General features: G+C 51.5%; 2 protein-coding genes across 6 annotated transcripts in view; one reads left to right on the top strand and one right to left on the bottom strand.

The window, feature by feature from the left end:
- Nucleotides 1-777: 777 nt before the first annotated feature.
- TP53I13 (tumor protein p53 inducible protein 13) lies at nt 778-9,354 on the top strand. 2 transcript variants are annotated; one of them, XM_079955778.1, is made up of 6 exons: nt 778-930; nt 2,405-2,479; nt 6,153-6,281; nt 6,475-6,639; nt 6,725-7,346; nt 9,027-9,354. In XM_079955778.1, exons 1-6 carry the CDS (start codon nt 835-837, stop codon nt 9,140-9,142), a joined length of 1,203 nt encoding a protein of 400 aa, XP_079811904.1. In that variant the 5' UTR covers nt 778-834; the 3' UTR covers nt 9,143-9,354. The 2 variants fall into 2 exon arrangements, with proteins under 2 accessions (XP_079811904.1, XP_079811905.1); XM_079955779.1 differs by lacking the exon at nt 778-930 and adding an exon at nt 1,061-1,087.
- Nucleotides 9,355-10,221: 867 nt separating this feature from the next.
- GIT1 (GIT ArfGAP 1) overlaps nt 10,222-27,236 on the bottom strand; it is a 49,540-nt gene continuing 32,525 nt past the window's right edge. For 2 of the 4 annotated variants that reach the window (XM_079955550.1, XM_079955548.1), the window contains 12 exons: nt 26,282-26,354; nt 19,761-19,858; nt 19,172-19,283; nt 18,945-19,078; nt 18,138-18,290; nt 16,386-16,631; nt 16,075-16,128; nt 14,648-14,734; nt 14,154-14,230; nt 13,344-13,526; nt 12,763-12,826; nt 10,222-11,771 (listed from right to left, as the gene is read on the bottom strand). In XM_079955550.1, the coding sequence (XP_079811676.1) occupies nt 11,559-11,771; nt 12,763-12,826; nt 13,344-13,526; nt 14,154-14,230; nt 14,648-14,734; nt 16,075-16,128; nt 16,386-16,631; nt 18,138-18,290; nt 18,945-19,078; nt 19,172-19,283; nt 19,761-19,858; nt 26,282-26,354 (1,494 nt within the window). In that variant the 3' untranslated portion in view covers nt 10,222-11,558. Of the gene's footprint in view, nt 11,772-12,762; nt 12,830-13,343; nt 13,527-14,153; nt 14,231-14,647; nt 14,735-16,074; nt 16,129-16,385; nt 16,632-18,137; nt 18,291-18,944; nt 19,079-19,171; nt 19,284-19,760; nt 19,859-26,281; nt 26,355-27,236 lie in introns of all 4 variants that reach the window. The other 2 variants (XM_079955549.1, XM_079955547.1) reach the window with 1 other exon arrangement.

Here is a 27,236-nt window from a genome sequence, read left to right on the forward strand (position 1 = left end):
GAAAATTAATACAATCAAGACGACTGACTGCTTGGATCTAATTTTAATGCAGAGAAGTTCAAGGAGGAGCATGCCACTGTTTCCAAGTAAGTAGGTAAGAAGAGCCTGCTGGATCAGGTCAAAGGGGGCCCATCCAGTCCAGCATCCTGTTCTCACAGTGGCCAAATACCCTACAGAATCTAGATAGAGTGCCTCTGGACCTGGAGGTTACATAAGAGGAGCCCAAAGAAGGCAACCTCCCAGGATTGTTTTGAGGATAAAATCAGTGTGAGTGAGGACTCTGTAAACCACGTGGAGCTCCTTGGGGCAAAGGTAGGATATTATCATAATAAAATGAATAAAAGCAACCTCAGAAAAGCTTGCTGGCTGCCGCGTATCGGGGCAAAGGCCTGTTTAGCCCGGGATTCCTGTTCGAGCAGTCAACCTGCTGCATCGTTAGCAAGCCGGCGGCAAGTGAGACCCGAGGGCACCCGCCCTCTCCAGCGGGGAGAGATGTTTGCTCGCCCCAGCCACTGATCTCTCCGGTCCCTTCTCCTGCGTGCATTTGTCCGATTCCCCTTTCCAGCTGTTCGAGCTGGTAAAGAGGGATTTCATTAGGCGATCAGCGCTTGCGAAACGGCATTCCCTCCCTGGCCCGTAGCCAGCCGGCTCGCTCCTTCCCAGGCTCCGCCTTCCCGCCGAGCTTGGGGTCCGGCGCGCCCGGAACTCCGACGGCCGCCAGGCGGTGCGCTTTTACGCGCAGAGCGCACGGGAGGAGCGCGAGGAGGCGGCGCCCGAGGGACCGGCCCAGCCTTCCCCGGCCCAGCCCAGCCGCCGCCGCTGCCGCCGGACCGGATGGGGGAGCCGCTGCTGCTGCTGCTGCTGCCGCCTCCGGGGGCCCCGATCCTGCTCTTCTTGCTCAGCCTGGCGCCCGGCGTCGAGGCGGGGAAGGTGAGGCAGAGGCGGCGCGCTCTTCTTGCGCTCTTCTCGCTCTCTTTCTGCCCCTTCGCGACCCCCTCCCTGCCAACCAAGGAGGGAGGCGCTCTGGGGCGCGGGACTCCTAAGTCCGCCTCCAGAGTAGACCCATTGCACCGAGATGACCTTAAAAGTTAGTGGTAACTCGCCGCGATCTGTTGATTTCAGGGGCTGCAAAGCTCTCGGCGGCGGCTGCTTTTTTCAATCCCTTGTTAGCGGTTCCAGAACCGGAGTTGGACTTGGGGTGGGAGTGGGGGAGCTTGTGTGTTTTGGCCCCGAAGAGAAGGTGGTCCCGAGTCTCAGAAGGCGGTGGTCGTGAATCCTGTGAGGCTGTGGGGCACGCTCTGCACGTGCTCAGAGGCTGCTCCTAAATTCCAGCTACGCATCTTCTTGAGCAAACCCTCGATCGTCTCTCTCCCCCCCCCCCCCCGCCTCTCGCCGCCCAAACTTTCCTGTCTGTACGTCAGTGAGCCAAGCGCTGTCTTGGGGGGGAGGGGTTAAGTGCACACGTTTTATAAAGTAGCAGACTATTACCAAAACAAACTTTTGAACAGAAAACAAGTCACCACTCGGCCTGTTGGGTTGGATCCAGCGTTAGTCATACTCAGAGTAGACTCAAAGGCACTAATAATGGACGTGAGTAAACTAAGAGTGTTAAGTTTAGTGGATCTATTCTGAATAAAACTTCCTTTCAAATGCATTGCCTGTTAATTGGGGTTCCAGAGGAGCAGATAGGACTACAGTATCAGGCTTTAAGCCTTATTAAAAGCTTGGCTGAAACCTGTTTAGGTACAGACTGGCCATTAAGAGTTGCTGGCAGGACATGGTAGGAGACAGGGGTGGGCAAATAATGCCTGCTTTGGACCACTTCCATGGGGTCAGGATGCTCTCCTCTGGGCCCAATCCGTGACCTGCAGTTGGGGCTTTTGGCTGCTCCTAATAAACCAGAAAGAAAGAACCGTCCCCACGCTTTTAAAGCAACACATTCACATTTTTCACATTTTGAGGTTGAAACATGCTGGCTCCCTCTCCTAGTCAAATTTCAAAACTCTGCACTTGGTGTGATTAGCGGCAGATAGCCTTTCCAGGGTGCCTTTTGCCCTCCCCTGGGGCCTCTGAAGGTTTTGGACCACAATTACCATCTATGGATTTCCAGGGTCTCAGAAAGGGACCCCTTTCTCAGCCCAACCTGGAGATGCTGTTAGGGAGAAGCTGGGACCTTCTGCATGCAAAGCAGGTGTCCGTTCACTGAGCTATGGCTCTTCCCCTAAAAATGAAACATAGGTTCTAGTCCTCATGGTTCTGGATTAAGGGCAGGATTGAAGAGGTGAGGACAAAACATAGCTTGCCTTGGAAAGGAGGGTTTGGTGAAGAAAAAGCCTGGTGTGGCGAGAGAGAGATCTTTTGGGGGAGGGAAATTCTAAGTTGTTGTTTGTTTTCTTCCTTTCAGCCCAGTTTTCAACAAGATCTCCCCTCCGAAGAGCAGTATCGCTGTCGTGTGGTATCCTGGCCAATCGCTCAGCAGGTAGAAAGCTAGCTCTGAAGCCATAACCATCTGGAAATATTTTCAGGGGCATTGGTACCCCAAAATAAAACATTTGCACGCAAGGTGTCCAAATTCTCATACCCCAAGAAGCCAAATTCTCCTGCCCACACCATCAAAAATTCCAGTCAGTTTGCATGATTTTGCATAATTTATTCTGGTTTTGCAACTCACGGCAAGGAATCAAAATCTCATTCATACTACCCTCCTGTGGCTTTTGAGTGTGAATCACGTGCTTTTTAAAAAAGCATATATTTGGAAGGGCCCTACTCTGATAGCCATTCCTCTGCCTTGTAAACACCTTTTAATTTAAAGAGAAGCATTTTGGTTGGAAACGGTTCTTAACTTTTCCTGGAATGTTTGTTTGACCCGTCTGGTACTTGGTGGGTGAGATTCTGATGTTGTTCTGCCTGGTATGCTTTGACTCTGGTATCTTTCTCTCTCTGTATTATTTTCCCATCTCCTCCCTTTCATTTTATTCCCAGTGCTTGTTCTAGAAATTTATTTTATCTACTAATTTTGCTAGCAGGCGTCGTGGTTGCTAACCCGTATATTGGCTTCTAAATGTTGCTCAGTGCCTTGGGCGTTTTATGGTGTAAAAATGTTTTAGGTAAATAGGAACGTAAATAAGCTGAACTTTGCAGGAAGCTGGATTGTGTGCCCCATTCCAGAGTTTAAGACCCTGATAAATGAGCCCGGCAGGATCAGGCCAAAGGGGGCCCCTCTAGTTCACCATCTTTTTCTCACAATGGCCAACTAGGTACCCCAAAGCCAAATCCACAAGCAAGACCTGAGCAACCATTCTGGATAGTAAAAAAGGTAAAAGGTAAAGGACCCCTGGACAGTTAAGTCCAGTCAAAGGCGACCTTGGTGTGCGGCGCTCATCTCACTTTCAGGCCAAGGGAGCCAGCGTTTGTCCACAGACAGATTTCCGAGTCATGTGGCCAGCATGACTAAACCGCTTCTGGTGCAAGGGGACACTGTGACGGAAACCAGAGTACACGGAAACGCCGTTTACCTTCTTGTCACCTATTTATCTACTCGCACTGGTGTGCTTTCAAACTTCTAGGTAGGCAGGAGCTGGGACAGAGCAACGGGAGCTCACCCCATCACAGGGATTTGAACCGCAAACCTTCCGATCGGCAAGCCCAAGAGGCTCAGGGGTTTAGACCACAGCGCTACCCATGCGGCCATCCACTTTTACCTTTACCTTGTGGTCAGTAGCCACTGAGAGCCCTCTTCTCTGTGAATTTGCCCCATCTTTTAAGGCCACCCTAGTTTGTGTCCACAGCACAGATTCGCAATGTGTTGACCTTATATGTGTAGACCTGTTCTCTTCAGCCTATTAATGCATATTGTTTATTTTTTAAACCCTTCTGAACTGCCCTTCGCCAAAAAAATTCCAGCTGCATTTGCAACGACAATTAGGTTAAAGTTCTTGATAAAAGCGGGACAATTAAAAGGACAAATCAGTCCAGGGGTTAATGGCGAAAGCTTGGTTTTAGTGATCAGCAAATACTCAAGTGAGCAAAGTAGTTTTCCCCTGCCTCCAAGTACTGAAACAGCACCTAGAGGCTTCTTTCCATAATTTTGCTGTATCCTGACCCATTCGGCTTGCATTTGGAGTGTGGGATCGGGGCCTCCAATCTGGCTTCAGACTTGATGGGGGTCTGGTTCCGGGAGGATCCTATTTCTTCCCTTCTCTTTTAATTCCCAAAGCATGCAGAGGCGGGGAAAAGGGTGTCCCCTGCTTCTGTCTCATTGGTCCCCACCCAAAGCCAGGGGCTCCTCCCTCCTTCCTCTGGGCCAATGAGAAATTGCCCAGGTGGCATTTTGAAGGCGATCCCTCTCCCTCTCCCCCCTCATTCCCCACAGAGAAGCATGGGAAGGGCGAGAAGCTTCCTTGTGCCAGGATTCTTGCCACCCGCTTTAGGCATTTTGAACTCCGCTGGCAAAGGGATCGTTCCCAAGCTGATCAGGCCCCATTGATTTGCGTAAAATTGGCCCAGTAAGAACTTCAGAAAGAAGCTGGATCAGGCCAAAGGGGACCCACCTAGTCCAGCCTCCTGTCCTCACAGTGGCCAAACACCCCTTAAAAACTCAGCAGCCAAGATAGACTGCCTCTGAACCTGGAGGTTCAGACCTGAACCTGGAGGCAGACCTGAGCACAACAGCGGCAACTCTCCCTACTTGCGATTCCCAGCAGAGTTGAAAGGGACACCAAGGGTCATCTAGTCCAACCCCCTTAGATTTGTTTATATCCCACCTTTTCTCCAAGTTGCTTGATGCTTTCCCACTCCTCATTTAAACCCCACGACAACACTGTGAGGTAGGTTAGACTGAGAAGCGGCAACTGGCCCAGAGTCACCCACGGCTGACTGGAAGGATTTGAACCCCCGTCTCCCAGGCCCTGGTCCAATACGCTAACCACTACACCACGCTGTCTGTCTGATATCCTTACTCTGTGAGCCTGGGAGAGGCTGGCTGCCAGAGGGGGCCCAGAGAGTCCAGCATCCTCTTATCACTGTGGCCAACCAGATGCCCCAAGGGGATGCCAGCTTTGGGTGTGCTAGCCTGACGGTCCTCTTTATACAGAATCTCGTAACCTGTCTCATGTCTGCTTCTGGCACATGCATTGCCCCATGTGGCAGCTAACAGATTGAGGTTGAATCCTGACAAGACAGAAGTACTGTTTTGGGGGGACAGGAGGCGGGCAGGTGTGGGGGATTCCCTGGTCCTGAATGCAGTAACTGTGCCCCTGAAGGACCAGGTGTGCAGTCTGGGAGTCATTTTGGACTCACAGCTGTCCATGGAGGCGCAGGTCAATTCTGTGTCCAGGGCAGCTGTTTACCAGCTCCATCTGGTACGCAGGATGAGACCCTTCCTGCCCGCGGACTGTCTCGCCAGAGTGGTGCATGCTCTGGTTATCTCCTGCTTGGACTACTGTAATGCGCTCTACGTGGGGCTACCTTTGAAGGTGACCCAGAAACTGCAGTTAATCCAGAATGCGGCAGCTAGACTGGTGACTGGGAGTGGCCGCCGAGACCATATAACACCGGTCCTGAGAGATCTGCATTGGCTCCCAGTACGTTTCCGAGCACAATACAAAGTGTTGGTGCTGACCTTGAAAGCCCTAAACGGCCTCAGCCCAGTAAACCTGAAGGAGCATCTCCACCCCCATTGTTCTACCCAGACACTGAGATCCAGCGCCAAGGGCCTTCTGGCGGTTCCCTCGTTGCGAGAAGCCACGTTACAGGGAACCAGGCAGAGGGCCTTCTTGGTGGTGGCACCCGCCCTGTGGAACGCCCTTCCACCAGATGTCATAGAGAGCAACAATTACCAGACTTTTAGAAGACATCTGAAGGCAGCCCTGTTTAGGGAAGCTTTTAATGTATTATGGCATATTAATATTTTGTTGGAAGCCGCCCAGAGTGGCTGGGGAAGCCCAGCCAGATGGGAGGAGTTTAAATAATAAAATTATTCTTATTCTTATTCTTATTACCATCTGCCAGTTCCAGACCTGGCCTGCTGGGGCCAAAAGCATTGCCAACCCCTAGACAGATGTGCTTGGGGGCTGACCATTAGGAGATATCACCCAAGATCAGTAAATGGTATGTGAGTATCTTCATTTCTTTAAAAAGTCTTCTCTCCATAGGATGGGGGCATTGTTTTTCTCGACCACCAGTGCTCTTCCCTCTTCCTCCGTCAACAGCTGACCCTCCTGACCCGAGCCTGCCTGCCCCACCAGGTCCGAGCCCCGCATGATGGCCCCACAGGACATTGGGTGAGTGTGCTGGGCAGAGGCTGCCAAGCAAGGGAGAAGATTCCCTGCCATTGGCCCTCCAGGATTTGGGGAGCGGGAGGAGGAAATCACAGAACCGTAGTTGGATCCAAGGGTCATCTAGTCTGACCCGCTGCAGAAATCACGGCTGAAGGGGCTGTGTTTGCTTTGGCTAACCAGCTCTTTTGCTTCGCAGCCCCTGCCACTGGCAAAGGCAGAAGTGGCCCAGGCCGTCGCTTGGCTCGAGAGCCACATGGGCCAGCAGACCTCTGAGACGCCCCCGACAGGTGGGGAACGCTGCCGTTTCCTGAAGCGAGCATCTGCGGCGGGCGGAGGTTTGTGCCCAACGCACCTGGCACAGGTGAGGCGACGGTTGGTTGGTGGCGGAAGGGGAAGAGTGCCGCAGGAATCGCCGATAAAATCCGGCACCTCTTTCCTGTTCCCAGGCTTTGCAGAAGCTGCTCCAATGCTGGGAAGCCGCTCGAGGTCCCCGGAAACTGTGGAGACCGGGTAGGAAGCGCCGGGCTCTTGGTGGCCGGGCAGATGGCCTTCTGCAAGCAGATGTGGGTGGCGGAAGGCATTCCGCAATCGCCAACCCCGCGAAAGGCGCAAACGGCGGCCCGCCTCCCGTTACCCTGAGCTTGCAGGCTGAGCAAACGGGCATTTCGGAGTCAATAGACCTCGGCAGACAGGCCCGGCCAAGTGTGATGCCCCTGCCAGATGGCCTTTTGGGGCAGCAGCCCTTCGTCACGCAGGACATCCGCCCCTCGCTGCCCGTCCTGCACACTGAGGCGAGAGCTGCCGGCGGCACGGGATGCCGGTGCCCGGATGGAGGACTCAGCAAAGCGCAAGGCCACGAAGGCAGGAAGGAAGCCAGAGGGTCCCAAGCGGGGGTCCGTGTCCCCACCCCACGCACCGAAGAGGCAGCCTGGGCGGCCAGTGCCCTCACTTTCCTGCTGGTGGTGCTGACCCTTGCCATTCTTTACACCCGGCTCCACCGGAAGTGCCGCCGCGGGAGAAGTCTCTACTGGACCACGAGCACCGAGGAGGGGAGCGACACAGTGGCTGGTGAGTGGCCTTCAGCCCTCCCCCCATGCAGTGGGGCAGGTGCATCCTATACACATATCCAGAGCAAACTCAGTGCCCAATTTTAACCTCTGGGGAAATGCTGGTTGTTTACCATAGGAACCTAAGATTGGATAATCTGCGGAACTCCTGGCCACAAGATGTGGCCTACTCGAACTCCGTGCTTGACGAGGAGGGTGGGAAATGCTGGTTGCCAGCTGCGGAACGCTCTGCCACAAGATGCAGCCTACCCTTGCTCTGTGCTTGACAAGACTTAGAGCAGTGCAGGTGAGGAAATTTTGGCTTTCCGGGTGTTGCCAGACTCCCAACTTGCAAGCACTCCAGCCGGGATGCCCAGTGGGTCAGGGATGATGGGAGTCTAGCAGTGGCAGGAGATCCGCAGCTTTTCCTGAGATTTTGCAGCACTTCTGGATCAGGCAAAGTCATTCTGGGGGTGAATATTCACAGTTACCTTCTAGCAAAGCTGAAGGGGGTCTCTGCATTCAGGCAGCCCACCTCCCAATTACCTAGAGGTGTGGTGGGCCATCCCTCACTGGAGAAGTTCATGGCAAAGGTTGGAACCATAGAACACCGGTCTTGAAAGACCTACATAGGCTCCCAGCACATTTCTGAGCACAATTCAAAGTGTTGGTGCTGACCTTTAAACCCCCAAATGGCCTCGGTCCAGTAGACCTGAAGGAGCGTCTCCACCCCCATCATTCAGCCCAGACACTGAGATCCAGCGCCGAGGGCCTTCAGGCAGCTCCCTCATTGCGAGAAGTGAGGCTACAGGGAACCAGGCAGAGGGCCTTCTCGGTGGTGGCGCCCGCCCTGTGGAACGCTCTTCCATCAGATGTCAAGGAAATAAACAACTATCTGGCATTTAGAAGACATCTGAAGGCAGCCCTGTTTAGGGAAGTTTTTAATGTTTGATCTTTTATTGCTATTGTTACTATTAATCTGTTGCGAGCTGCCCAAAGTGGTTGGGGAAACCCAGCTAGATGGGTGGGGTATAAATAATAAATTGTTACTACTACTACTACTACTAATAATAATAATAATACAGTGGTACCTCAGGTTACAGGCGCTTCAGGTTACACTCTCTGCTAAGCCAGAAATAGTACCTCGGGTTAAGATCTTTGCTTCAGGATGAGAACATAAATCGCACGACGGCGGTGCAGCAACCCCATTAGCTAAAGTGGTGCTTCAGGTTAAGAACAGTTTCAGGTTAAGAACGGACCTCCAGAACGAATTAAGTTCTTAACCTGAGGCACCACTGTAATTTGGAAATGGCCACCAGCTAGTGAGGACCCAGATGCAAATTTTCATTCAGGAAGAGTCTTCTGTGTTTGCCACCCAGTTGTTTGATCGGTTTTATACCTGGTGAGGTATCTCTAGTTCTACCTTGAGATGCTGTGATGTAGACCTGGGACCTTCCTGTTGCGATGTGGTCCCCTGCCTAAAATTTCAGTGGGGCTGGCTGCAGTGGGGACGGGGGGGGGGGGGGAATGACTGCTTTGCTTGACCCCGTGGTGAGGTGTGGAGGGTCCCCTATTACGTTTCCGTATCTCTCCACGGACCCAGAGTCAGCAGGAGACTTGGTTCCAGGGGGTCAGCAATGGGGCTGGCCCCCCCTCTTCCTGCCGGCTTGCAAAGTCTTTCTGCTCCTTTCTCCTTTTGCAGCTGTGATCAAGCGGCGTCTCCTCTCTGCCCAGACCAGGCGCAAGAAACGGAGTCGGCAGCAGCTCCCACCCAAGGCGCCTCTTCTGCCAACGTCCACCAGCGACAGCTCAGATTAGGGACGACCCTCTTGGGCGGAGACGTCCAGCCTAAGGCCTCCCGGAAATCTGGGCTTTGCCAACGGAGCAAAGAGGAAGAGGTCGTCTGCAGGCGAAACTTTGGTGTTGCGGTGAAACAGCAGCCTGACCGTGGTCTTACTCTCCAGAGGAGCTGGCTCCTTGCCTTCGTTTGTTTTTCTTACGCAATAAAATCTTTTATTTTTGCTACGAAAGCAGGATGAGGCATCCCTAAAGCAAACGGGAGGTTTGCAGATCAGGGGGAAAGGCATGCTTTGCGCTGCAGGCACAGAGCCCAGTCTGTTCTGCCTATGTCAGTTTTCTGAGGGCAGCACAGATAGGGTCTTCTGTAGCCATGAGGACTAGGCGCTTGGGGTAGCGAAAACTGTCCTGTGAGCTGCATGTCAACAGCCAGGGAAGTGCAAGTGGTAGGAAAAGGAGCCTCCCCTCTTGAAAATTTTGTTTTCGTAGAATTTTATAGAAGGGGGTTGGGCTGGATGACCCCCTGGGGTCCCTTGCAGCTCTACAATTCATTGATTTTATCAAAAGTTCAAGGACACTATCCAGCCTGGCCAAAGCACTAAAGGAGAGCGTGTGCCACCTGGGATTAGGCTGCAGAGAGAGGTACAAAGGGCCTGCCTCCTGGCACTGACTGGCAGTCGCTCACGGGGGGTATTTTTAAAGGGTTCATTTATTACATTGACGCAACACCTTTTCTTCCAAGGAACTCAAAGTGGTTCTCCCCCTCCTCATTTAATTGCCACAACCACCCTGTGAGGTAGGCAAGGCTGAGCCAGGGTCATACCCAGTGAGCTGCATGGGGATAAATTTGAGCCCTGGTTTCTCACAGGTCCTAATCCATTGCTCTAACCATTATGCCACACTGCCTTGCACTGATTGAGCCTGGGACCTTCTCCTGTCCTAGATCCCAGGAACATGCGCATACTCAAACCACAGGAATCTTCCAGGACGGACGAGACATTCAGCTGGTTCTGGGGGTAGGGTAACGGGTTCAAATGACCTCTGTATGGTGTGGCCTTTTTTAGAGCGGAGGAAATAAGTTATTCCAACGGGGCAACCCCGGGAGATGCTCACATCTTTTTATTTGTTACAAATGTACAGGACAAACAAGATTTCCAGCGCAGTGCCCAGATGCAGCCCTCAATAGCCATGTGTCTCCCCCACCCCACTCCGGTAGCCCACCCCACATTCCCTCAATGGCCTGAAAAACTTCACAGATTTCAAGGGGGCAGGGGGAACACGACTGGCCAGTGAGGGGGAAGTGGGGAGGGGAACTGATTCTTTGCTACGGAGGCAAAGGCAGCCCCCATACTCTCCCACCCCCCAAAAAAAGGAATGATGGAGGGATTGGGGGGTGGGAGAAGTGATCCAGCCGGAGGTTTCCGGGGAGGGGGGGGAATGATGCCCCGACCCACAGCACCTAGACGTTGTAATTCCAGTGTTAACACTATTAGGGGAGGGAACATGGTGAGATAAATACATTTGGTGTTTATATATCTCTCTATACATATATATATATATCGGTGCGTGTTCAGGTGGGTCAGGAATGGGACACATACAGTTCCACGCACTATATGGGAAGGTGGGGAGGAGGAAGAGGAGGAGGAGAAAGAGTAGTGTTTGCAAGGGGGGGGGGGAGAGATTTGACTCCCTTCAGGAGGACCCTGCTACAAAGGGCAGGAAAAGCTAACCTGCGGCCCTTCAGGTTTGTCTGGATGCGTCACTTCCATCTGCCTCTGGAGCCAACTTGGGTCAATGGGCTGCGATTCCTGCCTTCCAGGGGGTTGGGCTCCATGAACTGTGTGGCCCCCCTCCAGCTAGGGGTTCTAGGCTTGAACTCGCAACCGCCCTGAGCAGACTTGTGATGATGATGATGAACGCAATACAAGTCCAAGCCATTTGTCCACCCAGGACTGTCTGCACTGACTGGCAGCAGCCCAACAGGGGTTCAGGCAAGGGGCCTCTCCCAGCCCTGCCTGGAGATGCCATTGGGGCTTGAACCCGGGACCGTCTGCATGCAAGGCGGGGGTTCTGGCCTGCTTCCTCCCGGATCTTGAACGCCACACATGTACACCCCCCCCCCCAGTGCCAAAGGATGGGGAGATGGGAATATTTACAGGGGGAGATTTCTTCACTGCGCAGGCACCCCAGCGCCATGGGGCATGTGCCCTATAGGGCCCCGATCCTGCCCCCCACAAGCTGCAGTGGGGAGCCTTGATCTAACCCAGCCTGGGCAGGCGGGCTGATTGGCAGGGAGGGGGGCAGGTGAGTCGGTGGGGAAAGGACACTTCCAAGTGGCTGCACCCCCCAAAGTCCTCCAGTGGGGAAGAGAGGAGCTGGGGGGCAGGGAGGAAGAGGGGCTGTGCTAGCTTCGCCCCCCCCCCCGCCTGCCGGCCCTTCACTGCTTCTTCTCGCGGGTGGTGATGGTCACCAGCTGCTTGGCGGCCTTGGCGATGTCGTAGGCACACTGGATGACCTGTTGGGTCAGGAGCTGGTAGTCCACAGGGGCCCCCGGCTCCGGGGGGACTGTCTTGCGGCACTCGCTCTGCAGGCGGTAGGCGCTGGCGTTCAGCAGGCGCAAGGAGCTGCGCACCGTCTCCAGGGCTGGCTTCTGCGAAAGGAGCAGAAAGGGAGAGTGGCATAAGACTCCCAACTCACGTCCAGCGGTCCAGAGTTCAAGTCTAACCTCCTTACTGTGAACTTGCAAGGCAGCCGCCCAGCCTCATGGCTGACTAAAGGGGCTCTGAATTAGCCCTGCACATCCAGGGCCTGAATTAGCCCTGCACATCCAGCCAGTCTGGAGTAAGGGCCTGAATTAACCCTACACTTCACCAACCCAAAAACATGTGCAGACAGCCTCAAAAGGTTGCCTGTTTTGCTTTACATTTCCAAAAGTCGTCATCATTAGGCGGTCAATTTTTTTAAAATGTATTTCCTAAAAGTTATATCCTGCTCAATCATAGGAAAATAACATCGCAGTGGTTAGACTTGTTCATCTCTGTGTGTATGTAAAAATTCAAAATAATGGGGGGGGGGCAGGGCGGGTTGGAGGGAGGTGGAAGTTGGAGCTTGGCTGCTGGAGGGGGATGGGTGAGGGTCCCATGTTCCTGCCCCCCTGGCCCTATTTTAAACTATCACTTCCTACTCCCTGCTTCTAAGAAGCCCCTTAGAGCCTGCTGGATCAGGCCCATGGCCCACCTAGACCAGCATCCTGTTCTCACAGCGGCCAACCAGATGCCCCAGTGAAAAACCTATAAGCAGTATCCGGGCAGAAGAGAAAACTCTCCCTGCTCTTTCCAGCAACTGATGGTGGCCATGCCTGCCTACTGTGGCAGGGAGTTCCAGAGTTTAACTGCACTGCCTGAACGCCAGACGTCATTTTATAAAGTTCCACCACGCTGTTTCTTGCTTGTCTTTTCTCTAAACTGCAAACGGCGCTGCAACTTTTCCTCACAGGGGAAACTTCCCAAGCTCTGCAACATCCTTTGGGAGGTGTTACGTCCAGGAAAAGCCCCTGGGAGCGGACGTTACCTGGGCTGGGAAGGAGATTTCCACACCCAGACCCCTCTCTCGGCAGAAGCGGCTCTCCCGCTCTCTCCTACCTTGGGGAAAAGCGACGCCATTTCCGTGACGGCAGCGTGAATCTTCTCTGAACAGGGGACGAAGCTGCTGGGGTTAAGAAGGGACAGAATGAGGCCCAGGCCCAGAGCACTGACTCCTTTCCCCATGCCTGCGTTACCCCACCCCAGTCGCAGCGTTACCCAAAGATCCCTTTAGGGGTTCAAGAAGAAAGCAAACTTTATTCAGCAGAGCAATTCTGATTCCTTAAGAGCATTTGAGGGAATCTGCCGCCTCCCCAAGTCCCAGATCTGGGCACCCCTCCTTGCTAAGGAAACGGAAAGCTCAGAGCAGAGACTCGTGCAGAGACACACAACAGGCTGATGTCCTCCGAAAGGGCCAAATCCTGCCGCTGTCTCCCCAACGTGAACAACTGCATGCCAGCAACAGCAAAAGGTATACCAGAATGACAACCTTGCGGAGGCTGGCTAGGCGGAAGACCAGAACGGAGAATCGCACAGAGATGCAGCAAGCACACTCATTTTCATTTCTCACGGCCCGTCATCCATCTGTTCCTACCCCATCTTGCCCTCCCCAGAGGATTCCTGGAGGGATTCATCCTGACCTGTCGTGCTTGAACTCCTGGGCAGCTCGGAGGAGCTCCTGGATATTCTTTGTGACCTGTTCCGTCTTGAGAATGACGTCTTCTGTGCTGGGCAGGCCCGGGTCAAGGTCACCTTCCAGTGGTTCAGGTTCTGGGTGCAAGTCATCGTCCTTGCTGAGGTCCAGCAAGCGCTTCCCATCCATGCTGAGAAAGGGGGAGGGGGAGAGAGAAGCAGAGTGGGTTTGGGGACAGGGAAAGATGCTACCTTCCTGATCCCTGATGCCAACTCAGATATTGCCATCATCAAGGGCCAGGGAGGGTACTATTTCTAGGCAGGGAAGACAGAGAGCGCCAGAAGAATCTTTGCTTCTGTTTAAAGGAACGAAATAAGTTTCTAGTCCTTATGGTGGGTGAGGGGAGAGCGAGAGGAAAACCGCGGAAGCTTGGAGAATTGCTGAGCAAGATTTCCAGCCGTTGTAAAGGAGAGGGGAGATATCTGAGCTGCTTACATGACCCTCACATCCCAGTTTGTCAAAACAAGGATTGCACGAGAATGGCATAATGTTAGCAGGTTGCAGAACCGAACGTCCCTCAACGCAGAATTTGGCTTGCCGGCAGCTGAGGGGTGTCTCCAATGAAACTCTACTCAGAGTAGGCCCACTGCAGAGAATGGACCGCCTGTATTCATTTCACTGGCTCTGCTCCCAGGAAAACTGAACACACTGGATGCAGCCTGGAATTCTTAGTCGCTTTTGAGCCACGAGGTCTTCTCAAGCAGCTAGTCCTGTGCAAGTCCCAGAGAGGGATGCCCTGCACAGCCCTTGCCCTCACCTGAGTGGCAGATCCCCGCCCTGCGTGTTGTCATAATCGCTGTCTGTGCCACTGCCGTGTCGGTCCAGTTTTCCAGTCTAGGAAGGGGGGGGGAGAAATTGGGCAGTGTTAAAAGGGGGGGTGGCAGGCACCCCTGTTGTGTAACCAGAGCAGAGGCTTGCTTTGCATGCAGAGAGTTCCCAGGCGTCTCTAGTTTAAAGGAACTCCAAGCGCTGCTGCCGGTCAGAGCAGGTAATACTGAGCTAGGTGGACAAAGAGTCCAGCCAGGCAGGGAGTGGGTGGAGCCCCCTATTTTGCATGCAGAAGGTCCCGCGTTGAATCCCTGCCATAAAAGGCGGCAGGGCTAGGAAAGGAAGCACCCCTTGCTGAGACCCGGCATAGCTGCTGCCGGTCAGAGCAGACAGCATTGAGCTAGATGGGCAAAGAGTCTGATCTGGAATAAAAAGGAAGCTTCAGACACTCCCAACCCCAAAAACAAAAATGTCATAAGTCACCATGTGACGTCCGCTCTCTGGGGCGCAGGACAAGAGGGGAGAAGACTGAGGGAATGGCATTGACGAGATGGAGCCGCCTTTCCGCATCTGAAAGGGAGAGGGCAGGAGGCAGCCGTTAGCCAAACGCAGAGAGACTGGATTCCGATGGGCAGAGGGATCACTTGGCAGAAGCCCAGGAGATTTTCTTCTCATGTCTTCTGTCTGGGTGTGGCCCCCAGCCCCCAGCAGCAGCCCAGACGGAGCAAGATATATTGGTTTTTACACACATTTTCCAGTATATCATCCTTTTAAAAAATGTTGGCTACCACAGCCTAGGACTTCCTTCAACCTCGACTGATGGTTTTCTAAAGTCTTTTCTAAGTGTGCATCTGGTTACTATAATTATTGCTACAAATTCATATCTTAAATACAACTATTCGGAATTCCCTTCGCAATGATTTATATAATACTCCTTACAAAACTTATTTTAACCTGACAAGGGATGTTAATTGATTACAATTGCTTTCAAATATATCATAAACCTCTTCCATTAGAAAAGCCTGGTCCTGCTGGTTCCGAATTTTCCTAGCTAGTCTCGCCATCTCGGCATAGTTCATCAGTTTCTCTTGCCGAGGAGATTTTATTTTCAAGCCTTCTGGGTGACCCACTTTGACCCATATAACACTCCTTCCACAAGTGTAAGAAACTCTTTTTTGAGTGTGGCAGCGCCTACACTTTGGAACTCCCTGCCAATTGATAATCAGGCAGGTGTATGCTCTTTTGGGCACCTGATGAAAACATTTTCACTTAGACAAGCCCACCCACACATTTAGAAACTGGTGCGAGTTCTAATCTGTTTTTAGTCTATTTTTATTGTAACTTTTTAAAAGCCTTAATTTTTAAATTTAATTCTTCTTACCGATAATTTTTCGTTTTATCTTTTTTTTGTAAACCGTTTCAATGTTTCTTTCCTCCCCACCCCACCCCCCACCCGGTAGTGAAGCAGTGTATAATTTTCATTAAATAAAAATGGCAACATTCGCCAACCTGGTGCCCTCCTGCTGCTTTGGACTAGAGCTCCCATCAGCTCCTGGGTGAGCGAGGAGTTTATGATGAGGGCTACAGTCCAAACTATTTTTGAGGGTCTGAGGTTGGCAAAGTCTGTCGTAAAAAGCAACCGGGGGGGAGCGTCACATTAGGGAGGCGGCCGAGCCCCAGATTTTTCACCCTGAGCCTCCCCCTTTTTTAAAACTTAAAAATAAAGTAAATAAATAAAAACTTTGCTCATAGGGCTCTGCAGCAAAGCTAGTGAAACCGCCTCCCTACCTGCCTTGGCAGGTTAGCGAAAATTAGCTATCTGTACATATAAACTAGCAGAGTGTTGTCATCACATTGGACCCCAAGCTTTGAAGGGTCTAGCTATGGTCCCTGGAGGAAGCACCACTCACCCGGTAGATGCTGGTCTGGTTGTGGATGGAATACAAGGCTTCTTCGTCCACCTCCTGGAATGGCAGAAGAACAAAGGGGGTGAGCAGGGGGGCGACCCCCAACAAAGAAGCAGTACCTGTTGGATTGCAGAATCCCTACCCTCCGGACGTCACTCTCCTCGACTCACAGCTCCGCACAGCAAGGAACCCACCAACCACTTTTTCTCGTTGAAAGCAAAGGATGTTGGGGCAGAACAAGAGGTCAGGTGGGAAAATGCACCCAAACACTTAACACCCACCCACAAATGCCCCCTCCCCTCCTTGGCACTCACCCCGGGGTGGAACGGGGTGGAAAGGCGGGTGACCAGGTCATCCATCGGCTGCTGGCCAAAGGGCTTGAGGGCTCCAGTGCCCGGCTCATACATGGAGAAGGCGTGTCGGTCCCGGCGGTGGGCTCCTGTGGCCGTGGAGGCCACGTGGCTGTGGTCGGGGCGCTCGCTGGGGGGTGGCGCTGCCGCCGGGTGGATGGGCCCCACCTGCTGGCGAATCTGCATGTTCTCCGCCTGCAGCTTGTGGATCTGAAACGCGAGAGGAAGGGGCACAGGACTGTCAGGGCTGGATCCGGCCGAAGGCAGCTCCTAACTCCGAAGGCGGAATCACAATTGGAGAGGATTTTAACGGATTGGAGGACTGGGTCAGAGCTAGCAAAGTTTATGCACTTATCAAATTTGTATACCGCCCATCATCTGCAGATTTCAGGGCAGTCCATAGCATAAACACGCAAGATAAAAACACAAAATACATTTTTAAAAAACCAGTTAACTCCACCCTCCCACTCCCATTTAAAAGGATGAATTTCAATAGGGACAAAACTCAGGTTCTGCACTTAGGCAGGAAGAACCAGGTGCACAAATACAGAACGGGGAACACTGGCTTACTAGTAGCGCATGTAAAAAAGATCCGGGAGTCTTAGTAGATCACAAGTTTCACATGAGTCAACAGTGTGACACAGCAGCAAAAAAAGCTAATGCTATTCTAGGCTGCATTGAGAGAAGTCTAGTGTCCAGATGAAGGGAAGTAATAATCCCTCTCTATTCTGCCTTGGTCAGATTCCTCCTGGAAAACTGTGTTCAGTTCTGGGTGCCAGACTTTAAGAAGCTTGCTCCCTCTTCCATGTGACAGCCCTTCAGATATTTGAAGATGGCTCCCATAACTCCTCTTTCCCAGTTTAAACATCCCCAACTCCCTCAACTGTTCATTTCCAGACCCTTGGTCATCCTGGTCGCCCTCCTCTGCCCACCTTCCAACTTGTCAACATCCTTCTTAAATTGTGGCGCCCAGAACTGGACACAGGACTCCAGGTGGGGCCTGACCAAGGCAGAACAGAATGGGATTATTACTTCCCTTGATCTAGACCAGAGGTCAGCAAACTTTTTCAGCAAGGGGCCGGTCCACTGTCCCTCAGACCTTGTGGGGGGCCGGACTATATTTTTGGGGGGTAAAGAAAGAATGAATTCCTATGCCCCACAAATAACCCAGAGTTGCATTTTAAATAAAAGGACACATTCTACTCATCTAAAAACACACTGATTCCCAGACTGTCCGTGGGCCAGATTTAGAAGGTGATTGGGCCAGATCCGGCCCCTGGGCCTTAGTTTGCCTACCCATGATCTAGACCAGTGATGGCCAAATTTGGCCCTCCAGCTGTTTGGGGACTACAATTCTCATCATCCCTGACCACTGGTCCTGTTAGCTAGGGATGATGGGAGTTGTAGTCCCAAAACAGCTGGAGGGCCAAGTTTGGCCATCACTGGTCTAGACACTAGACTTCTCTTGATGCAGCCTAGAATAGCACTAGTTCTTTTTGCTGCTGCATTGCACTGCAGAGAACTATCTGGACCAAGAGTCGTGACGTAACCTAAGGCAGAATCCTCCATTCCCCTGGCCTCAGCCGTCGATCCCAGACCCTTTCTTTCTTCCGCCTTACGAAGTTGCCAAATTTCACCGCGCGGTCGCTGCTCCTGTTCAGAACACTTCCAGGATGCTTCCTTCCCAACCCCCCCTCCTCCCCAACAGCAACCTGCCTCTCTCTGCAGCCGCCTCAGTTCGTCGCTCAGGCTGTTGTTGACTTTCATCAGCTGCTGCACTTTTGCTTCGGAGGCGGCCAGCGCCTTCTTGACCTCCAGGTACTCCTGCAGCGTGATGGGACCATCTGAGAGGTCCGAGGAATCCATGCTCTTTTTTTCCAAGAGGAGAGAGAGAGAGAGAGAGAGAAAGAAAGAGAGCTCAGTGAGATGGGGTCATTACTGGGGTGGACACAAAAATGTTCCAGGCATAAAACAACATGCTTTGCGGAATGCTTGTCAATCAGTGCGGAATGCCAACAGCAACAAACCAAGCAGATTTTGCCAGGAAATGGGGTTCCCCCCTCCTAACACCCCAGACAAAGCTGGAAGAATTTTTGCCCTATTAGTTTCTAAACTGTACTCTATATTGCTTCATGTAATTTACAGATCTGTTAACCCCCCCTTACAAAGGTATAGGAACCAGATATTGGAACACATTCCCCCTCCGCCCACCAAGGATTGGAACAAAACGTGAGAATCGTGACCCTAAAAATCTGTTTCCTTAGGGAAAACTCTTCGAAATGACTACACAGATGGTATCGTGCTCCTTTGCAAATGTCAAAAATGTCATTCTCCAGCGGTGGAAGGGTCGCAATAAACCTGGTACGCGTTGTCATTTATGGTGGGAACGTAAGTCGGGGCAAGATTTCTGGAATTTGATTTTGATGGAAACGAAAGCTATGACTCAGGAAACTAGTCCTCATTGCTGATTGCCACACGTCACAGTTCCCTTCCCCCCCCCTTTTACCCAGGGGGGAGGCTTACCCGAGCGCGGTTATTGCGCCCTGCGTTGGCACTGCGGAGGGGCTCCTGGTCCGTGTCCTCGTCTGAGGCAACGCTGTCGTAGTCGTGTTGGTCGTCGAGGTCGCTGGGCCCGTGGAGGGAGGAGTCCAGGATCTCTGTAGGGACAAGGTGACAACCCCATAAACGGACAGGGTGGACCTTCAGCCCCCCTGTTCCCACCGCACCCCATCTTTCTCTTGCCCCCTAACCTGTGGGGCTGGAGAGGCTTTTGCCCTGCTGCCGACGTTTCGCCTCGCTTAAGATATCGATGATGAGGGTGGCAAATTCCCGGGCATTGAAGCGGGCAAGTTTCTGCCGTCCCTGGTAGAAAGAGAGAGAGAGAAAGAGAATCATCCACATGGGGGAAGGTGTACCAGCCCAGAACGGAGGCAGAGCTCGGCCCCGATCCAGGAATCGCAATGAACACCCAGAGTCAGGATTAGGACTTTCTGCATTAAAAGACAAGACAGTTCCCCTCCTCTCCGTTTTATCTCACAACAACCTTGCAAAGTAGGATAGGCTGACAGGAGGTGACTGGCCCAAGGCCACACACATTGGGCTTCATGGCCAAGAGAGGGATTCAAACCCTTGTCTCTCGCAGGTCCTATTCCAACACTCTAACCACTACACCCCACTGGCTCTCTGGAATCTGAGCAGGCCCCAGGAATTCCAGCCCTGGATTCAAGGCCCAGATAGAAGCCCCAACCAGCTCTCTCCATCCCTGCCCTCCAAGAATTAACCACAGTAGGCAGAGAAATAAGAAGAAATAAGAAATAAGTAGCGTCCCACCCGCTTTACCTGATTGCGTGTTGCAGAATATTCAGGGTTCACGGGAAGGAAGGGGACTGCACTGCGCTCCGTCACCAAGGTGCTGTGGTTCTGCGTCGTGAGCCAGACTTTGTAGGGAGAAAGGAGGGCAGGCAGAAAGGTATTGTTAGCCAGCTGTCTAGCCATCCGGCACAGACACATCCAAAAAGGTTTTGGGGGGCCAGGTGGCATCATCCCAAGACTCGCCCCGATAAGGGGTGGGCAGACCTTTGCTGGAAGGGAAGGCTAGATGCAGAAATATCCCCTATGCTCAGTCCAGTGTGTTTCAAAATGTCTGCACCGGGGACACTGGGGAAATAACGCAAAATGGGAAATATAAGATGCTTTATTTTATCCATCTGATGGAGTGGACCCAATGGCCAAGAAGGCAGTTTCTGCGTGTGCTGTGGAGGGAAGTGAGGGACTCGTCCACATGCAAAGGTAACCCATCTCGGAGAAGCAAAACTCTAATCCTAAATCTCTGCTGCCTTGCGGGATCTCTTTGGGAGAAGAAACGGCTCAGGAGCAAACCCTACACAAATTCGGAGTGGAGTCCCTAAGGAGGTTGGATGGTGCCTTGTACGCCTCCCTCCAGCAACTCCTGCAGCCAAGCTGGTGCCAAACGTCTTGCTCTGCTTTCCTCTGGACCACATCTTGTCCCTCTACCCTGCCCAGGCTTGCACCCCAGGGAGGAACTGCAAACACAGCTGTTTGACTTCACCCCCAGAGGCACACTCCATTGTCTCTTGGGACAGATGGATGCCAACCTATTTTATCAGTGCCCCTGAGGAAGTTTGAAAGCAGCACTAATTATGGAACTTGCCGAACTGACTGGGAGACTCCGAGACCAGAGAGAAGAGACGGTGGAAGAAGATTGGAAGAAGTTTAAGGAATATTTGAAAAAAAATATGTTAATATTTAAATCTTTGAATCACTTTGGAAGTAGATATAGGCCGTAGGGTTAGAAGTAGAAGATAGGGTATTTTAAAATAGTATTATTTGTAAGTGATAAAATGTTAAGATTTTTAGGGTAAAAGGAAGCATGATTTAAAAAAATGGTTAGAAATTATGATATATGTAATCTGCTAAAGATGAGGTAAAATGAAAATGAGATGGGGGGATTTGGGGAAGCCCACCTAACAATGTTTAGAAAAAATAAGGATAAGACAAGAATTTGTTTCTATTGTTTTTCTGTTTGTGTTGTTTATTTGTGTTATAAAATGAATAAAAAAATGGGGGAGGGATTGAAAGCAGCACTAAATTGATGCTTCCACACCCCTTTACAGGCTCTCACTTTCTGTGCCGTTGCCTGCCCTATTTTGGAAAGAAAAGGGCTACATGCCCCCAAAGAAGAGGAGGAGTTTGGATTTGATATCCTGCTCTATCACTACCCTAAGGAGTCTCAAAGCAGCTAACATTCTCCTTTCCCTTCCTCCCCCACAACAAACAGTCTGTGAGGTGAGTGGGGCTGAGAGACTTCAGAGAAGTGTGACTGGCCCAAGGTCACCCAGCAGCTGCATGTGGAGGAGCGGGGAAGCGAACCCGGTTCACCAGATTACGAGTCTATTGCTCTTAACCACTACACCACACTGGCTCTTGAAGAGGATTCAAGACATGTTGGGCTACACTGACTGAAACTTTCATGCCCTATTCCAGCCTCTCACTTCCTGCACTGTTTTCTCTCCTTCTTAGGAAGGGGCAGTTGGCCTGAAAGAGACCCAGCAGTCCTTTCCTGGAAGTGATATCAGTGATGGCAGATCTGGTCCCTGCCTGGCCACTGTGACAACAGGATGCAGAATGAGGTGAGTTCCCCTTTGGTCTGACCCAGCTGACCCAGGGCTCTCTTCTAAGTTCTTGCTGAAATCTCCAAGCCACTGCTCCGTAAACATCACTGCCTTTTGGGTGTGTATTATTAGCAATTCTCGGAGATGCCCAGATGACAAATCTTAATCTGCCAGTCGTATCTTTAAGTACCCTTGAGCGACTCACTCACGCTTTCAAGTGCAGTTCCTTGTCCTATGAGCTGCCTCACAGGGTTGTTGTTGCAGGAGGATGCATACACACACACACAACTACAACACAGGGAGCCATTGGTCCATCTAGCTCACTTACACTGGCTGGCAGCAGCCCTCCAGGGGTTTCAGGGCAGGGGGTATTCCTGGCCCTGCCTAGAGGTGCCATTGGGGATTTAACCTTCTGCATGTAAAAGAGGTGTTCTACCAGTGAGCTACAGCCTTAAGATACAGGAACCTAAGAAGCTGCCTAATAATCAAGAAGCTACATGTATCACCTAGCTCAGTATTGCCAACACTGACTGGCAGAGGCCCTCCTGAGTTTCAAACCCAGCACTTCTGAGAAATGCCATGGGGATTGAACCCAAGACCTTCTGTATGCAAACCAGCTGCACTACCACTGAGCTCTTCCCCTAAAAACAGAGCAAGATTCTAGTCCTCATGAGTCCAAATAAAGGGCTGGTTGAAGCTGGAACGTAAGAAACCACCTTATTCTGAGTCAGGCCATTTGGTCCATCTAGCTCAGCGCTGTCTGCACTGACTGGCAGCAGCTCTCCAGGGTTTCAGGCAAGGGGTCTCTCTTTTGCTGCCCAGGGATTAAACTTGGCACCTTCTGTATACAAAGCCTTACTCCCGAGCTGTGGTCCTGCTTCTAAAGTCAGGTTCCAGTCCTCATGGTTCTGCTAGATTTTGAACCCAGGACCTTCTGCATGCAACAGAGATGCTCAGCAAACGAACCACAGCCTTTCCCCAGAAGTATGATACTGCAAGTCAGACAAGCACGCTCACCAGGAAGGCAATCTCACGCCAAGCGCTGGTGGCAGAGGCAAATTACTTCCACGTAAACATGTCCTGTCGTTGGACTCTTCAACTGGGAAAGGCCAGCTGCTCCTCTTTCCCCTTTTATCATCATCATCATCATCATCATCATCGATAACAGTTGCGTCAAAAGCTGAAAACGCACTCAATGTTCCTGCTTCTCCAGAAATACAAACACCCCAACCGTGCTCCCCCCCCCCACCAAAAAAACCAGGCAAGTCCCCAGCTCCACTCGCGCCACCCAGATCCCTCGGGGCACAGCTACAAAGACAACAACGCTTGTTCAGATTACAACCTCCCTGCGGCCTTTTTGAAAGCCACCCCCTTTCTGCAGGCAACTTCTGGGAAGAAGTAGAATCTTTTTGAAACTACAAAGGAGGAAACCGGCTACTCCCGAGTCGCAGGGAAGGGAGCAGCCTTGGCTGATGCCCAGACAGGGTGGGTGTTGGTGTGTGGGGGGGTGACCCACCCACCCCCATAAAGGAATCCAGCCTGGGAGTTCTCTGGTCCCTAAAAGGGCTTGCAAGCCCCACCCCAAACTCAGCAGGCTCCACAAAAAACCCACCCACCTCGCCCAGGGACAGTCCAACCACTACCCACCCCCCAAATGCACACACAAACACCCTCTTACCAGCTTCGTCCGGACTCTGGGGCAACTTTTAGAAAGGGGCCTGGAGTTTGCAGAGGGAGCAAAAAGGAAGATTTATCCCTGCAAAGGATTCGGCCGGGCAGGAATGAAAGGGGGGGAGGGGAGGCCCGCTCCAGGGTGGCCGGGAAAGAGAGAAAGTGGCCACGTTCCCACAGAACCGCAGCCAAAGCGCTTCGTTCTGCCGCCTCGCTCTTTTGGGTGGGTGGGTGGGAAAAGAGGGGGGAGATTCGCTACAACGCAGGACTTAGCCTGCTGGAAGATGTCAGGCCTGCCCCCCCTTCCCAAACACCCCCCCTTCCCACGCCGCTCTCCCCCTTTCCCTGCTCTCCCAAGGGGCTGGGTTTGGGGATGACTCAGCCACACGGCCAAGATTTCGGGCTTCGGGCCAAGGAGATGAACGAGCCGCGCCTGGGCAAGGAATCGCTGGCGGGGTGTTTTTTTCCTTTCTTGCCGGAGGAGCGGACAAAAACAGATTTGCAAAGATGCCAGGAGCAGCACTTTGCGGGGTTGGGCAGCATGGAAGAGAGGGAGAGGTCTGGTCAAAATCCTGCGTTCGAATGAGGGTTTTCCTACAATGGGAATCCAGGTGGCAGCTGTGGGAGACGGGATGCTGGACCAGACCCCCTCCCCTTCAATGCAGGGATCCCAGCTAAAGAATCCATCCAACCTCTGCTTTAAAACCTTAAAAGCCTTTGGTCTGATCCAGCAGCCAGGATCTTCTTAGGCTCTGACCTCGGACGCCAGCGACAGAATTCAGCTTTCGGAGAAGGTGAATTTTGGTTTTAAAGAGGCAGGCTCCCAGTCAGGTGCTAGCCTGAGGCTGATGTTGTCTGAAACATCTGGAGAGCCCTAAGTGATCTGCAAACAAACCACTGACCATTTTCCTCCCACAAGCTAAACCGGGGGGGGGGGGGCAGAGAAAGGAAGTGAGCCACACACATTGCACTGATTCAGGAACACAGGAGAGGTTTCAATGGGCTGTGCACAAACCATGCATTTAAAATGTATTCCCCACCCATTGCAATTAAAAAAGTCCTGGGAACTGTGGTTTTCTGGGAAATATAGCCCTGCGTGGGGTAAACTGCAGTTCCAGGACATTTGGGGGGGGGGGGAATGCGCTTTAAATGTGTCTTGCATGTATGGTGCATACACAGGCTGAGGCACGGCAAACGTGCGTACCGAATTCGTATCTTAGGAAAGGTGAGGTAGGTGTGGAGCATGTGGGAATTGTGACAAGGAGCCAGCTTGCCCCGTATTTATTCTCACACCTGGGTCCCACTCTCTCGAGATGAAAACCAAACGCCAGACATTTTACACACACAGACCAAATCTGAAAATTGCAACCATTAAGAACTCACACCAATCTTTACTACAACAACCCACAAATTAAAATGAACTTCAGCACCAAAATGAGACAGACCAGCAACAGCAGAACTAAATGATTAGAGGCTCTGGCCACATAATGCTCATTTTGCGTTTGTAAAAAAAAAAACCCCATCGTTTAGTATGGCAGCACCCAGCCTCTGGAACTCCCTGCCTCTTGACACCAAGAAGGTGCTTTCGCTGTACTTTTTCCAGCACCTGCTAAAAACATTTTTCGTTAGGGCAAATGCAGAATGCCGACGTTTGTTTTTATCTGATTTTTAAGCTTATCGTTGGTCTTAATTTTCTTTTGTAGGTTTTTAACACTGCTTAGAGTTTTGCTTCTTTGCTTTGCAATCGAGTGTTATGTAACTTTAATGAAATAAAATAGTTTCTTAAAAAAAAAAAACGAACACCACCAGAATAAAACACCAAACTAGTTTTAAAAGCAGGCAAAGGGTAAGGGGCAGATGAACCCTACTCCCCCCCCATTGGAAGGTAATGGCATCTTTTTGCCCCACAAACACCCCTGCCTCTTTTTCCCAGGGCCGGCACAAGACATTTTGTAGCCTGCAGCGCAGAACAAGATGGTGGCAGCCTGCGCCCACATACAAAAGACATTTAGACCAGTAGGAAAAACTTCCTTTAAGCGTCCTCTGTCTCAAAAGAAGGTGGCAGGCAAGCTCAAGGAAGGAGCAGAGGAACCTCACATTTCTGGCCTTCAGGTTCTCCATAAGTCACCTCACACCCCAGGGAATTATGGGTTGTCAGTGTGTGTGTGGGGGGGGGGGGGACGACAGCTCTCTTTCCACCATCACCACCACCCACAGTGGACGCCAGTGAGCAGAACACACAAGAACCCTGGCCCAGAAAAATGATTCCAGGCAGTTCTTGCAATTGAGCCAAGTTGCACTGACGTGCCCCCCCCCCAAACTAATAATCTTTAGTCTCTTCTTGGAGTAAACGACTAAAATGCTTTATATAAAAGGGGTGGGGTGGGAAAGAAACCATGTTCTTTCAAATTTCAGAACAGAAACTGCCATAATCAAAGTTGGGGCAGGGCTTAATTGTAGAAGTGCAGAGTTGGAAGGGAACGAAAAGATTCTCTAGCCCAACCCCAGCAATCGCAGTTAAGGGGAGTAAATACAAGGCGAGACGAAACAGAGAAATAAGTTTGGGCAGTGGAACTAGAGCAGGCATAGGCAAACTCAGGCCATTATCCCTAGCTAACAGGACCAGTGGTCAGGGATGATGGGAATTGTAGTCTCAAAACATCTGGAGGGGTGGAGTTTGCCTATGTCTGAACTAGAGGGTGTTGGAGGGAGTCTGGATGAAGCCAGAGTTCGAATCCATCCACGTACAAACCCAATAATAATAGATTCTTCCAATGATATTACCACAAGCAACTGAGTGCACATTGCCACCTAAAGGCCAGAGGAAGAACTACAATGAACAAACTGATTTTTAAAAAGGGGGAGAGAGATTTTATCAGCCCCTTATTCATAAGTCTTCAAGCTGGGCAAAGCCTATAAGCATTGGAATCTCCTTGCCCCCCCCCAAAAGACCAGGACGATGTGACTGAGAAAGGGGAAAGCCCCACCCTCACTCAACAAGGGGTTAGACTAGATGACCCCCCCAACTTCAAGACCCCCACCCCCAAAACTCTTCACCTGCATCATTCTCCCGGCGATCCACTTCATCGTAGACGTCCATGGCGAGTTCCTCAAAGAGACGGTTGCTTAGCTATAGATAGATGATAGATAGATAGATAGATAGATAAATAGATAGATAGATATTTGGGGTGGGAGGGGAAAGAAATGAGATAAGAAGTCGGTTCATTAACAGGGTTCCAGGTGGTAACTGGGGAAGGAAAGTGTCAGAGCAGAGAAGGGAATGGTCTCAAGAAGAAGAAGAAGAGTTTGCATTTGATATCCCGCCTTTCACTCCCTTTAAGGAGTCTCAAAGCGGCTAACAGTCTCCTTTCCCTTCCTCCCCCACAACAAACACTCTGTGAGGTGAGTGGGGCTGAGAGACTTCAAAGAAGTGTGACTAGCCCAAGGTCACCCAGAAGCTGCATGTGGAGGAGCGGAGACTCAAACCCGGTTCCCCAGATTACGAGTCTATCGCTCTTAACCACTACACCACACTGGCTCTCCAGAACAGAGAAGGGAATGGTCTCAACTGGGTGGTCCAAACAGGGAAGCATTGCTTAATGGTTACAGCCAGCCAGGAGCCAGACTTGTGAGTAGGAAGTAATCCCATGATCCTGAGGTTACCCAAGTAGGTTGTGGGGGTGGGATTCCAGGGGGGGGGCAAGAGTGCAAGGGGGCAGGCTGTGGGTGCGTGTGCTAGAGGTGTAAATGACTCTCAGATTTCCCCAAAGCTGAGGTCACTGGATCAAGTTCATCAGTTTTGTCGAACTAATTAACCTCCATAGTTTTAATTGGATTTCTGAACAACTGTGCAATCAATGGCTTTGAATTTCATTGCGTTGTTATGTTCCTTGGGGATGTAAGATGCAGGAGAGAAACTTGCTTTATAAACTGAAGGCAGCCCTGTTTATGGAAGCTTTTAATGTTTAACAGACCACTGTATTTTTATACTTTGTTGGAAGCCGCCCAGAGT

This window comes from Podarcis cretensis, assembly GCF_951804945.1.
Source record: "Podarcis cretensis genome assembly, chromosome: 15".
NCBI classification, from domain to species: domain Eukaryota; kingdom Metazoa; phylum Chordata; class Lepidosauria; order Squamata; family Lacertidae; genus Podarcis; species Podarcis cretensis.

Coding starts and splice junctions, on each gene's coding strand:
- TP53I13 (XM_079955778.1), top strand. CDS start 835: ATGGGGGAGCCGCTGCTGCTGCTGCTGCTGCCGCCTCCGGGGGCCCCG. Junction 931..2,404: donor CCGGCGTCGAGGCGGGGAAG/GTGAGGCAGAGG, acceptor TCTTCCTTTCAG/CCCAGTTTTCAACAAGATCT. Junction 6,282..6,474: donor ATGGCCCCACAGGACATTGG/GTGAGTGTGCTG, acceptor TTTGCTTCGCAG/CCCCTGCCACTGGCAAAGGC.